The sequence below is a fragment of the Phalaenopsis equestris genome, unplaced genomic scaffold (genome assembly GCF_001263595.1).
Source record: "Phalaenopsis equestris unplaced genomic scaffold, ASM126359v1 Scaffold000229, whole genome shotgun sequence".
NCBI lineage: Eukaryota > Viridiplantae > Streptophyta > Magnoliopsida > Asparagales > Orchidaceae > Phalaenopsis > Phalaenopsis equestris.
Window position 1 is genome coordinate 882344 of NW_018164671.1, and position 14883 is coordinate 897226.

At 37.7% G+C, this 14883-nt stretch overlaps 1 protein-coding gene across 2 annotated transcripts in view; it reads right to left on the minus strand.

Annotated features, from left to right (window-relative positions):
* Positions 1–14883, minus strand: part of LOC110023769 — a 108396-nt gene that overhangs the window by 62786 nt on the left and 30727 nt on the right. For both annotated transcript variants that reach the window (XM_020723337.1, XM_020723338.1), the window contains exons 7-10: positions 11650–11790; positions 6551–6613; positions 1387–1617; positions 980–1063 (exon numbers count right to left, since the gene is read on the minus strand). In XM_020723337.1, the coding sequence (XP_020578996.1) occupies positions 980–1063; positions 1387–1617; positions 6551–6613; positions 11650–11790 (519 nt within the window). The remainder of the gene's footprint in view (positions 1–979; positions 1064–1386; positions 1618–6550; positions 6614–11649; positions 11791–14883) is intronic.

Below are 14883 nucleotides of genomic sequence, written 5' to 3' on the forward strand. Positions count from 1 at the left end.
GAATGTGGCATCTACGTAGATGGTAGAGAAGTTGGGCCTCAAAACTTAAAGGCACTCCCAACCACATTCTCTAACATGGCTAAAGAAGGAGAACATGGTCAGCATTGATTGGAGATGCCTAGAGGAGTTTTAGATCGGGATCCGGTTGTAGAATCAGGTGTGGAGTGACATGATACTCATAGATGTCTGCCACCTGTTGTTGGGGAAACCGTGACAATTAATGATAAAACTCAATACGACAGATTCAAAAACATCTACTCCTACACCAAGAAGGGGAAGCACATCGTCCATCTCCCTTCGACGAAGCCCGAGATCACAGGTGTCCTTGCCAACAGAACAGCATCGATGGGATTAGTTTTGGTGATGACAGAGGATGATAGGACTGAGACACCAGCTCCAAACACGACAAAGTATTTCAAGATATCACAATCAATACTTTACCACCAAAGCAACCACCGTTCGGGGAGGTTCAGCTACCTTCACGTCGAATCAGGTTGAGTAGACCATTGATTACTTTAGGAGTATTTAACAACATAGGCGAGATACACAAACTTACTTCAGTTAAATAGTGGACTTCCAGGAGAGCGGATAGAGATGTATGATCTCAAGTGAAGAAAAATTCTTAGGTGATTTCCCTTCCACACATTTTTCATGCATGACTGATCAACAATTGTAATTGCAATTATTTGTATTTGCATGACGCAAGGGCAATATAATTTAGAGTGGTTGTTAAGACTGGTTTACATCACAAAAGAAAGCCATTCATTTTGCATAACAAGAAGCTCCCTGCCGAAGAGAAGATATCAGAACATTTAATCAAATAGCAACGGAGAACAACAGGTATAAACACTGTTTTTCACGTATATGAAATGTGATTAAAAAAAACGAAAAAAAAAAATTAAGCAGCATTAGTAAGGTATACAGAAGTAAAATGACATTTAAAAGTTTTATAGTCAAAATAATGTCATTAAGCATCAACCTCGGGGCAAATCCAAGCAATACCAGCACCACGAATTTCTCCACCATCAAGAAGAGTAGCCTTTATACCATAAAAATCAACAACCTAGTGCGGTAACATTATTTCCATAAAAGCTTCAGAATAAACAGTGTTGTTTAATGCAAATATTTAAAGGGGCATTTACATACATACCACATAATTCTTATGTATTTACATATCTAACACTTAAACATACATATTTACATGCATATCACAACAAAAGTATCACCATCATTATCTTTTCAAAAATGAAATAAACATTTTCATGTGTTGCTTTATGACACTAATATATTATAAGTGTAAATATTATTTTTTGGGCATTAGATATATAATACATAAGAATTGTGTGGCAATGGTAAATTTTCCATATTTAAAATCCATGAGCATACACTGTTATCAAGGTTGAAAGTAAAATTAGCCGATATGTGTGAAAATGGAATATGGTCAACTGCAGCCACTGCACCGGCCTCTTTATTTTTAGTCATGGCTTCCAATGCAGAGGATGGGTGCGGAGTAGACACCAAATAAGAAGCTTTTCTAGATACAATTCCACTTCCGACAAACAAAGGAGCATCCAAAGGACCTTGACAATTAAATATGGCAGATACCGAGCCAGCCAACTGCATCAAAGAAACCATATAATCTAAAAACTCAATTGACAACTTTTCGAAATAAGATAAATGGAAAAAATATATATATCTCACTTACAACAAACAATTAACAACATAGGTATCAAATATTTGGAAGATTTACATACATACCACTTAATTCCAATAAATTTACTTATCTAACACCTAAACTTCAGTTTTTACAAACATGCCACCTAATCTATAGATGAAAAAGTATTTCACTTTTTTAAAAATTAAAAATGGTGGTATTATAAATGTAAAAGTAAAGTTTAGGTGTTAGATATGTAATCATAGGAATAGGGTGGTACGTATGTAAATGCCCCTAAATATTTTAATAATTTTAAAAAGAACAGCAAAAGGCAACTGAACGATGAAGAAAGTTAAAAACATAAACGTAGCCACTGTTGATTAATAATTGACTTAGAAAAGCCTTTCACAGGATACCTAGCGTAACATTGGAAGATTAAGAAGAGCCACAAATCATTATTAGACTATTCAAAGGGAATAACCGAAAATATGATCAACTAAGCTTTGCTATATTGGAAGAGAAAATGCCAAAATCAGATCAGTCAATTTATTGAGCTCAAGCCTAGTCATGTAAACATGGATTAGATAAATATGATTGTTTGATTTCATTTTAATTCAAGCACATATGTGATACGAACCGGAGTCAAAATCAGCGAGCAAATTGCAGTAGATATGTGGCAATATCCACGATAGTGCTACTTTGATTAATATTAAAGCAAACAAACGAGATACAAGGGAAGATCTACAATTTGAGAGGTAGATCGTCTTTCCACAAACCCCAGACGCCGCTAGAAACACAAAAAGAAAGGAAAACTGCAGCAAATTAAAGCATAAAGCAAACCCTATATAATTAGCCCTAATAAATACTCTCCAAAATCCATCCAAACTTTCCTATCAAACCCCCCCTTAATTCTCCTCCACTTGTACGGGATTAGCGGTTGTGTGGGCCCCACCCAAATGCTTAAATGGTTCTCAACAACGCTTAGGGTTTCCGTCTCTATTGGTTGCGTCGGATAGTCCAGTTGGGTATGGTTAATCAAGACAAGTCTTCCTTGGAATGGCGGCTCGTCTGGGAAATCGGTTATCCCGCGGCTCTCCTGTTTGCAAGAGCAGGCGTATCAACACTTCCCTCCCAAAGAAGCACCTTGTCCTCAAGGTGAAACGATGAAAATCGTTTTTAGATCACTTCGTAAGACTCCCGCGTTGCTTCATAATCTAGCAGATTTTTCCACTTAATCAATACCTCATTTTGTCTAGCCACTACTCGGCGCACTCCTTCGATCTCTACAGGTTCCAAAATCACCTTAGTGTCCTCTGTCAGCGTCGTAGGCAGTGAAGAGAGTGTATGATCACCGATAGCACGCCTTAGTTACAAAACATGAAAAGACTGGATGTAGTGTTGATAATGGTGGTAACATCAAATGGTTAGCTACTATCTCGATGTGTGTCTTCACCTTCATAGGGTCCAAAATATTGCGGAAAAAGTTTCTTGCTCCTCTATTTGGCCAATGTCTTCTGTCGGTATGACCTCAACTTCCAGTAAATCATGTCCCCATGTTAAAATTGTATCTATCTCCTACGTCCATCCGCTTTCCTCTTCATGATCTGTTAAGCTCTCAATAGATGCCCCTTCAGTTTTGTCAATAGCATGTCCCTCTCCTCAAAATATTGGTTGACACTGAATACTGATGTAGTACTATGTTCATAGTGTATCATGTGAAGTGGATCCCGCTCATACAGAATGTTGAAATGGGCGGTATGTGTTGTAGTATGGTACAAAATAGTATACCAAAATTCTACCAATGCAATCCACTTAGCCCAAAATTACATCAATTCTTTCATCAAAGTTCAATTTCTGTTCTAGTTCAGTTGGAGTTTTATACCGCTAGCACTATGTCATATTGGCTTCTTTCACAATTTCAATAACATATTTTTGTTGGATATTTTTTTTCCATTCAAACGATAAAATACTCGAAATATTCAGATATCTCTTTTGGTCTAATTTTCAGCATTAATTATTGTCATTTCTATTGAAGTCAAAGAAAACCGATATAGTGAATACAAGGAGAATTCAACAAGAAAAATTTTGTTGAGAGTGGAAGCTCTAACCTTAGAGAATAAGAAAAGTTGAAAGTAAAAACCCTAATCTTAGATAATAAAAACAGAGTATGTTGGTAAGAACACCCTAACCTCATTAGGATACAATGTAGAAAATAAAACATTGGAAAATCTCTCAAGAGTCATCACTTTATTTTGTCCAAGAAGGGAGATATATATACATCTCCCATAAACATAATAAAATATGAATAAAACTAAAAAAAGAGAGAAAAATAAATAGGGGACGACGGTCCTCTAGTAAAGCACACGGATTACATTACAACGGTCGTAGAAAGACAGATCTACTGGTATAGAGGCTAAACTGGTGTTTTTTAAGTTCTTTGCTATCTGAGGATCATAAATAGATAGATACAATGGTACAGAACATTGATCTGTGCATCTCAATTTCTTTGCTATGATTGGAGCAAAAACTCAACAGATACTATTTATGCTTTATTTCAAATCAAAATGTAAACGAAACAAAAAAAATGAAAACAAAAATAAAGTAATAAAAAATAAAGCTAATCTAAGTCAGCCCTCAATTTTCTCGTATCAAATTACGCTATCCTTTTCGTTGGAAATTGCAGGTGCGAGGAAGTTCTTCAAGCATTGAGCTAATTGTTAATTCCTTGAAGCTGGTAAGGTTGCTCCTCAAGGAATCAAATCAGGCCGATCAATGCAAGGTTTCTGAATCTATTGTTTGCTGAATTGCATAAAAGACAGCAGTAGCAGCTAGGAAAACTAAAGAAAGAATCAAGCCTATGGAAAACATCAAAAAACAAGGTTCGTCGTTTTCTATTCCCAGTTTTTTATAGCATTTTTTGTTCCAGTTGCAATAATCGTCAGCTTTGGCAAGATTCTTAAAAAAATTAATTTATGTCCTATTTTGTTTCCTTAATCATGTTTCTAATCATTGTAAAATTGTTGAAGCTCTCTAAGTTTTTAGGAGAAAGCTTGGGTTGTAAAATTCAAATAAGTTGGCCAAGTAAACATGTCCAAACATTCTTGACAGTGACAACAAGAGAATTAGATGGAATTGTTGCAGTCAATTACTCATACCTGAGAATTTTAATAGCACTTGGTATTGTCAAAAAATCCCTTGCAATAAACTTTAACCATTCTTCATTATAAAAATATTTCTTCAGAATTCTAGAAAAAATTCAATCTTGCAAAGTTTTGTTGCTTATAAAATTCAGGGGAATTTACTTACATAACACCAAATTCCTATGTATTAACATATCAAACACCTAAACTTTGAATTCTCTACCCGAATCTTTCATATCACATCAAAAATACTATTATTTTAACTTTCAAAATGTGAAATACACTTTTTCATGCATATGGAAGGTGGTATATATATGTCAAAACTAAGTGTTATTTTAATAAAGTTAACACTTAAACTAGCCACATTTCTTTTATAGGAACTAGATAAGTGCCAAGAAAAAAATTAAATTAACATAAATGATATCAGAGGACAAAGCCCAAACTACAAAAAAACACAAATATTATTATTGAATTTGAAATCGGTAACGACGACTCTTCAAACTAAGAAATAAACAACAAACAAGCGCAAAACACAAGCCAACACCTCGAAAGTGTCTGGATCTGGAGGCTGTCCCGGCAAGGGTTGGAAGGTGAACTGGAGGAGAGAGGCAGGTTAAGGTGGCTGGAATGTTTGTTGGGTGGCTGGGAGGTAGGTTGAAAGGTGGGGTAGCAAGTTGGGAAGGTGTGGCAGCAGCGGGGAAGGCTCGTCAGCACTTTCGAAAAGTAGACAGCGAGAGGGGCAGCAATAGGAAAGGCCAGGACGGCAAGGTAGACTGCTAGAGGTGGCTCGGTTGAGTGCTAGAAGGAACTCTGGGCAGGTGGACAACAAGATTGGTTGTTCAGGAAGGGAGGCTGAATGTTGGGATGAAGTATGGGGAGCTGTGGCCTTACTGACAGAAGACTGGAAAAAGGACAGCGGCCAGCAGTTGTTGGGGAAGAGGTGAAGTGGCCTGCTGTAGGGTTGTGAAGCTGGTGGACAGCATCAGGAAGGGTGAAAGGATATATAAATATCTCGTTGGGGTTGAGCTACAGCTGAAGCACGGCCCAAACCCGTGGAAACGATCACCACCTCATACGAGGGATAGTCGGAGCACTACTTCAACGTTGGATACAGCCCTCGAAGGAAAAAATATCAATGCTAAAACCTAATTTCAAATATCAAAAACAAAACTCCTAATTCTAAGCACATCACCTCAGATTTATAGAGAGACTTGACATATTTTAGGAAGGATTTCAGATTTTGGAATAACTTTCAAATAAGAAAGAAGAATAAAAAGGTATTCACATTTTTTAAAAGGCTTTTAAAATAAGTAAGGAGAATAAAAAGAAATTTTAGATTTTAGGAAAGGCGCTTTTAAAATAATCAAGGAGAATAAAAAGAGATTTCGGATTTTAGGAAAGAGTTTTAAAATAAGAAATGAGAATAAAATTAGAATTTTAGGTTTTAGGAAAGGATTTAAAATAGGAAAGTGCTTAGGAACGAAAGGTGAGGGGGATAGAAAGGAAGAAGCGGAAGGAGGGCCCCACCATCCCGCCACCACAACTCCCCCTCCCCTTCCCACTCCCTTGAGGACTGCCCCGAGCACGATTCCAGCAGAGGTTTCAAATTAACAAACAGATTAGCCAAAGTTACTCGCAAGAAGGAAAGGCATTCTACTGGAGAAAAAATGCAACAAACAACGCTCATTCTAAACTACTAAAAGCATTTACATTGCTACATCAAGATGGATTAAAGAAAATTAAAGAAAGAACTTACAGGAAACATCAACGGCCTCATTTTTAAAGTCTTCATAAGAGCATTCACCTCGACGCAAGGGACCTGAAAATAGTAATCAATTAAAAATTACAAATTCAGCTGATGGGATGACATCAATAATAGGTTTAGAAATTCCTAATTTTGAAGAACATCAAAGAACAAAATCAGGTAAAGCATAAAAAAGAGCCTACAGCAGACATCAAATTAGTATAGTTACAAGCCACAAGTTCACAGGCAATGGAAACATGTTCAAGCTATGCATGAGAAATTAAAATTAAGTTATTTAAAGACAGTTAGAGAACCAAGAAATTAAACCTAACACAACCTTAAACAATAAATATTGAAAAGTAATCAGAGAAAGAGATTGATGGAAACAACAAAAGTGCTGTCAACAATGTGGCAAATTGCAGGCCAAAAAATTCCACACCAAAAACATTAAATTGGAATATAGAAAATGTGAACAATAATAGAACAAACAATGATTTAGAGCATATTTGATGCATTATGCTCCAAAAAATGCAACGATTTGGAAAAGATAAATGTACGCATGCATAGTCATAGACTTGACTGGTATTTTCAGGACACCTTATGGATACTAATTCCTTTTAAATTTTCGGGTATATTCATATTAACGCCGCTTTATGATCCCTCCAAAACATTTAGATTTGCCTATCTTATCACCTGTTGCATCCAACTTACCATCCAAGTCATTGGGCTCATTGTTTAACTAATGGCTTTGTCTTGTTCAATTAATCTTGTGTCTCTAGGCTTGTCCTTAGATATACGTTGCGGCGAGCTCGTGAGAATCGCTAGGTCTCCCCCCCATCCAAGTCATTGGAGATCGGTCAGCAAGGTGCGAGACCGTCGATTGAGAGTGAGAGAAATTACTAGACTCCACCGCCTAGTCTGCTTCTTCACGTAGGTCGAATCGAAGGCCCAATTACTGCATCAAACACCCAGTTGCATATGCATCGTTTCTCCTTTGCGTGCCAAAATCATGTATCATCTATCTACTTGCGCTCAAAATCATGTTGAAACCAAGGTGATTTGATTTTATTTGCTCTTACTAAACCAACTAAACAGGGTAGGGAGCGCTTTGACATTGAAATCCAACCCATTGAAATCAAAATTCGCGCACTTCACGCACAGTAGCTACGCGACTACAACACAAAACGGAGCATAGTCGCTACTCATCATATCATGCCACGCATGAAGTACACTTTTATGCACTAACTAGAACCTCAAAAGAATAAGACCAATAGATCTCCTTCCTTGGTGTTGCAATTCGAAAACACCACCTCTTCATCTAATTATCCTCTTCTCGTAACCACCGCTACGCCGCCACCCTGCATCACCATGCTAACTAGCTAACAATCCATATATTTGATTCCATAAGGTAATCATTATCTGGTCCTTTTTGTTAATGCCAACCTACTAATTCCTACACCATCCTACTAATTCCTTACTAGGAGTTGTTTCCACATAACTTGTCTCCCAACTACCAGCTTGGACATATTATATTAATCTAAGTCTATTCCTTCTATGAAATTTCTTTGATTCATACTGAGAGATTGCTTTCACCACATTGTTTTAAAATTGGGTAATCCCAACGAATTGCAGTTTGCTCATACCCATCAGAAAATTTTATTGATGATCACTGTAATCAAATTACCTTAAACATTTATGAACTAGGATCAAATTGTTGAATAAAAATCAAAAACCATATCTTGATTTAATAATCATTTCAGGTCTAGTAATTAAGCAATTATCAATTATATTCATGTAGGTTTGGCGATTGAGCAAAATACTTTTATTGATATGAAATGCTGGCTAAAATAAAGCTTACTAGAATACTAACTTAGGAAAGAAATAACACCCATATCTCCAAGATTACAAGAATAAAATCAAATAAAGTACAACAAAAACTCCTATAATTAGCCGGAAATAAAAGGAAAAACATAAATTAGAAATAACAAAAAATAAATAGAAAATATAAAAAATCCTAATATAACAATCCTAATATAACTTCTAACACTTCCCCTCAAGTTGAAGCATAGATGGCAATCATGTTCAACTTGAACTTGAAATCATCAAACAAGGGGCGAGAATGATTCATTGTGAGAATATCAGTCAGTTGACCAGCGGATGGGGCAACCGGAACACAAATCCCCCAAAAATCGAGTTTCTTCATGATAATGTGACAATCAAGCTCCACATGTTTGGTGCGTTCATGTTGGACCAGATTATAAGCAATGTTAATGATGGTTTTATTTTCACAGAAAAGCAATAGAGAAATGGTGAGCGGCAAACATAACTCACGGAGCATGATGAGCATCTAGCGGGCTTCACACACCGAAAGACAGAGCGAAACTTGGCATCAGCACTATTACAGGCAACAACGAACTTTTTTGTTTTTTGCTTTTCCAAGTAACAAGGTTTCCCCACACGAAGGAACAATAGCCCAAGGTGGATCCTCGATCATGGACGGACTCGGCCCAATCAGCATCCGTATAAACCGCAATCGAGCGGGAGTGATGAATGAACAAAAAACCCAAGCACGGTGTGCCTTTTAGACAGTAGAGGATCCGATGGACAGTAGTGAGAGGGCACTCCTAAGGATCAAGCATAAACTGACTTAGGACACTATCGGCGTGAAAAATGTCTGGGAGCATATGGGCTAGGTAAATGAGCTTACCCGCGAGGTGTTGATAGCGTGTTTTTTTTCACCGAAATTGTATTAGGAACTTCAAACAATTTCTCATTAGGATTCCTCGGGACAGCTACCGGTTTGCAAATAAGTAGAATAGTCTCAGACAATAAACTCATCACATTGTGTTGGGAAAGGTAAATGCTTCGAGAGGACTGAGCTACTTCCATTAGTAAGAAATCAAGAGAGAATTAAAGTCTTTCATCTCAAAATAAGCGGTGAGGATGTCCTTGAGAGTCTCCAAGGCCAGCAAATCGTTGCTCATGAGCACAATGGCACCGAAATGGACGATGAGAATGGCAATAAAGTGACTGGACCGATGGCAAAAAAAAGCATCTGATCAGATTGGGCCTAAGACAAACCATAACCCACTAGAACTTGCTTAAGCTTGTCAAACCAGATTCTTGGAGATTGTTTCAGCCCATAGAAGAACTTCCTCAATCAACACACTTGTCTACGGGGAAAAAGTCGGGTCAAATCCCCGTGTGAGAGACATTTAAACCTTCTCAGTAAGATCGTTGTTAAAAAAACATTCTTGGTGTCCAACTGAAGCAAGGCCCAATCCAAATTCACAAGTAAGGATAAGAGGACCCGAATTGTATTTAATTTAGCAACCGGAGCAAACGTCTCTTCATAGTCAACCTCATAAGTTTATCAATATCCTGTAGCAACCAACTTCGCCTTGTTGCATTCAAAGGAGCCGTCAAAGTTAAATTTGGTTTTGAAAATCTACAGACAAGCCGACAACCCACCTTATGCTTTCCCGGGGGAGATCAATCACGTCTCAAGTATGGTTGCGTTGAAGGTCATTCATCCCATCCATGGCAGCAGCCTTTCAGGACAGGTCAGCTAATGCGCCTCAATAGTGGTAGGAGATAATGATCAGTCAAGGATGTTACAAATGCTTTGTAGGACTAAGAAGGAACAAGACGTATTTTGCCATGGGATAAAAGGGTTGAAGACTATGTGAAAGTAACTATTTTTGTATCTCAATAAAAAGATCCAAATGTTCACTAAGATCAAAGGTAACCCCCATAGGTGGGAGAGCATCGTACCAGGTTTGTTAGCCAGAGCGAACTCCAAGACCTGCAGCGGGGAAGCGGGCTCGATGGTAGGGGCATTGGGACAAGTCTCAATCGATGGTTTTGTACGGCAAGTAAAGACACAGAGAGAAGGGGTAGTGTGGTTGGCTCGAAAGGTGTTGAATCCAACGGTGTCGAATTTGCACCGGGAACAGTGGCCATAAAAGTAGGAGAAATGTCCACCAGAGTCGGAAAAGGAACAGTGACCAAAAAATCAAGCTCCCCCTCACTTGAGGCAAAGTTAGGGAAGAAAAGAACATTTTAAAAAAAAACGTGAACACTAGCGTAAGTTTTGTTGGTGGTAGGATCAAAACACTGATAGTCTTTTTGAGTGGCAGAATAGCCAAGGAAGATACATTTAACTGAGCGGGGATCAAGTTAGCTACATGTCGGGGCACAGGTGCGGGGTCCCAGGATCGGAATGTAGCTCTAATACCATATAGGTTTGGAGAGTTGAGTAGAATGCTTTTATTGATATGAAATGTTGGCTTAACCTAGGAAAGAAATAATACTCATTTCTCCAAGATTACAAGAATCAAATCAAATATACTAAAACAAATACTTCTATAATTAGCTGGAAATAAAATAAAATACATAATAGGAAATAACATGAAATAAATAAGAAATAACACAAAATAAAAAAAATCATAATATATTTTTTTTGGTAGTTTTTCCTGAAATAACACCACTAAAGAACAATCATGCAAGTGATATGAAAAAAATCAACAAATAAAATAAAGAATGATAACATCATAAAAATTGAAGTAAATGATGAATTTTGGGATGGCGAGTGAGAGAGATGGGGGGCGAGGATTCCAAAGTACATCGCGTGCTTCATGGCCAGAGAAGAAATGGTAATGTTCAATGCATAATGGCCTTAAAAGTTTATTTCTTCCATTTCATAGTGCTAGAATCTCATCATATGGCAAGTATCAGAAGGTACAACATACTAAGAGTTTGTTTGAAAGAGTGGTAGCGCTTTGTAAAAGTTAGCATAGAGTTGATCTGCAGAAATTATTTTTAAAAATTATTATGGACACTATAATTTAATTTTTCTAAAATAAATTAGATAGTATCTTTTCTACAACTACGACAGTTTAGCATGTCTAATTGTAAAAAGTAATTTCATACCACAAAATTTTAATAAAAGCAACAAGAAATTCATAGCCAAACAAAATTGTGCATCTCTCTAAAAAGAAAAGCTATAAAAAAACCTGACCATATGAGCCCTAAGCCATCTGGATCCTAACGATCCTTTCATTCTACTGAGTTTCCAGTATAAGATAGCCAAAAAAACATGAAAACTTTACCTGACACATCAAATGAAATTCCCCAAATTCGGGATTTAAGCCGAAATCACCAGAGGCTTCAATGGAAGCATCTCCAAAATAGCCTCCTGCATTGTGCAAAAATACCCTTTGGCCACGGAAGCACAAAGTTGCACCTATTTCCTGGAAATGAAAAAGAGAAGGCCATGACTTTAGCTTACTTCAGTATGTAAAAGACTCAAGATGATAATTAGAGAATAAATTCTGGTCTCATTAACGCAGCATATACATCCCAAGCAGTTCAAAACTTTCCTCAAGCTCAAACAAATCATTTAACAGACGAATTCACTGAACTTGGTCGCCAAAAATTGAAATCAAAATACAAGCTGAATTGAAAGAAATATGAAGATAGAAATACAAATAAGCATGGAAATTGATGGCTAACATAATGGAATTGAAGAAATGAGTGAAATAAGAACTTCACATTTATATTATCATATAATGGTTAGGATTATGATAGGCAAAGAACAATTCATGATATAACAACTTTCAAGCAGAAATCAAGTGAAGTATATTGAGTCCCATTACATAAGCATGCATCAAAAAAATGCTATTTGTGATCATTAACTAAACTTTGGAAAAAGAGAACTTTAGCAATCAATTCAGCGAGTTGAAAAACTTTTAAGAATAAATTCCAAAACACTTGAATCACATAAATTTATATATATATACCACACAGTTCTTATGTATTTACACATCTAACATTTAAACTTCTATATTTACATAAACAGCATCCAAATCTTTAGCATCACGTCGAAATACCATTATCGCTTACTTTTTTGAAAAGAATTACAAATTTTGATGCATATGTTTATAGCATCAAAGTGCAATGAATTTAAATATAAAAATTGCAGGTGTTAGGTATGTAAATACAAAAGAATTGTGCGGTATATATGTAAATTTTCCTTCATAGAAAACATAGAAATACTAGAACTAATATCCATTCTGAAGTGATTGTTTCTTACTGAGTCTGACTAAAGCCACGGAGGAGCACTGCAAAAGTAGCGAGGAACTGACCCTGGGGCTAGGACGGAACCCGCCCAACCAGTTCAGCAAGGAAGCGTCGGTCCAACAGTGAGGTTGGACCGGCCGGTTCTACTAGTGCGCGGAACTGCCACCCCTCCCCCCTCCTCCTAATTATCTTATTATAAATATGTTTCTTGTTGTTTAGGATTTAGTTTTTGCTTTTTACGATTTCAGATTTCAAGTCATTCCGCCTTTGTTAGGGTTGTATCTAAGGATAGGTGGTGCGCCGGTTGTATCCTGCTTTGAAGTGGTGATTATCTTCTCAATCCCTCTCCATATCTCACTCCCAGCTCACTGCCCTCTCCCCTGCGCCTGCCACCTTCCTGATTCCTGCAGTCGAGGCCCGGTCAGCACCCTACCAACTTGCCTCCAGGTCCCCACTATTACGTTCCCTGCTGCTGCAAAACCTTCCAGCACCAGATCTGTCTCCGCCAAACATCCCTGCACCCTTCCATGCTGCCGCCAACCTTCCAAACTGCCCCCATCCACTTCAGCCACCATAATCACAAACTACCTGTTGCTGCCACCCCTTTCCGCACCCTTACCTGCCGCCACCATCTCCCAAACCATCCCCTCACCTGCTGTCCAGCCAATGTTCATCACCTTCACCCTCGCCCTAGAGGCTCGTTTGTGTTTAATGTTGATTTATTTCAGTTTTATGAACATTTGTTGTGGACTCTATTGAATTTTCAACAATAATGGTCAAGTTTGATTGTCTTTCAAGTTAACTCCAGTATGAGGGTCAAAATTCAAACTTAGGATGAAGGAAACCATACATAAATTAGAAATAAATATCACCTATCCTTGAAAAGCACTTTTTGCTCATTTCTATAAAACTGCATCATAAACAAAAGCAAAATATTACCAATAAAACATGACGCAACACAGTAATTATTACCATAATCCTGTACATTAAAGAATACTTGACATTGTATCATCATAGGCTTAGAGGACACACGCTTGATATCCAACATTGCAATAGCTTTACTTCATGGAAATCATTTATCTTTATGGAAGAGTTACATATCTAACATCTAAACTTCAAATTTTACATACATACCACTTACCAATACACAAAAACCTGTATTTCACTTTTTAAAAGTTAAAATGGTGGTATTTTTTACGTGAATAAATGTAAAAACTAAAGTTTAGATGTTACATATGTGAATACATAGGACTTGGGTGGCATGCATGTAAATGCCCCTATCTTTATTTTCTTTCACATGTTATCTTAAAAGGTTTTATAATATTTTGGACTTGGTTTTCGTTACTTGGGTTAGTAGGCTTCGCAGCATAAAGTAGAGCTAGATATCTTGTAATATGATTGATGAATATAAATGAAGATAGCTCGCATGCTTAATATTTGGCATCCTTCATGTATTTAAAATTGTTTGCTTCAGTGGTTTTGTGCTTCTTCTAAGAACAAAATTGTGTACATAGATCGTCAGCAAGGTTTGTGCATGTGGCCCTCACAACTTAGGTCCATGTATTAAGGTTTCATCTTCTTCTTCCTCCCTTTATAATAAGGCTTTCAACCATCTCCTTCCTGTCATTGATACCGGAGTTAACTCAACCCATAAAGTCAGAAAATAAATATCATTAGGTTGATAATGAAGGATACAATCAAAACTCAAAATAATAAAGAAAACAAGACAATAAAGACAAGACCAGCACTACATGGCTACGGCAGGAGGAAGATATATGTGGACGTCGGCAGTGAGATGGTTGTGGTAGCTGACTGTAGGCGGAGGGGCCAGCAGGTGCAGGTGGCTGCTAGAAGGTGTAGGGCAGCAGGGGTTGCGGTGTCGGCGAGGCAGTAGGTGTGAATGGCTGCATGTGACCTTGAGAGAAGATGCAGGCGCCACTGGACTGTAGAAAAGGAGGTAGGAGAAAACAGCAAGTGCAGGAGGCTAGGTGGCCTGAGGATGGTTAGCGGCCGACTAGAGTTGCCACGAGAAGTCAATAGCCACCGAGAGGCGCTCGAGAAGGGAGGCGCTCGAGACGGGAGGTAGCAGTCGAACAGGTATTGGGAGTGGCTGAAAAACCGCAGGAAAATGCTGAAGAGGTTGACGGAGGTAGGGCTGTAAACGAGCTGAGCTTGAGCGAGCTCAGGCTTGGCTTGTGTTCGGCTCGTTCGAAATAGCTCGTGTTCGAAATCGGCTCGTGTTTGAAATCGGCTCGTGAACAGTG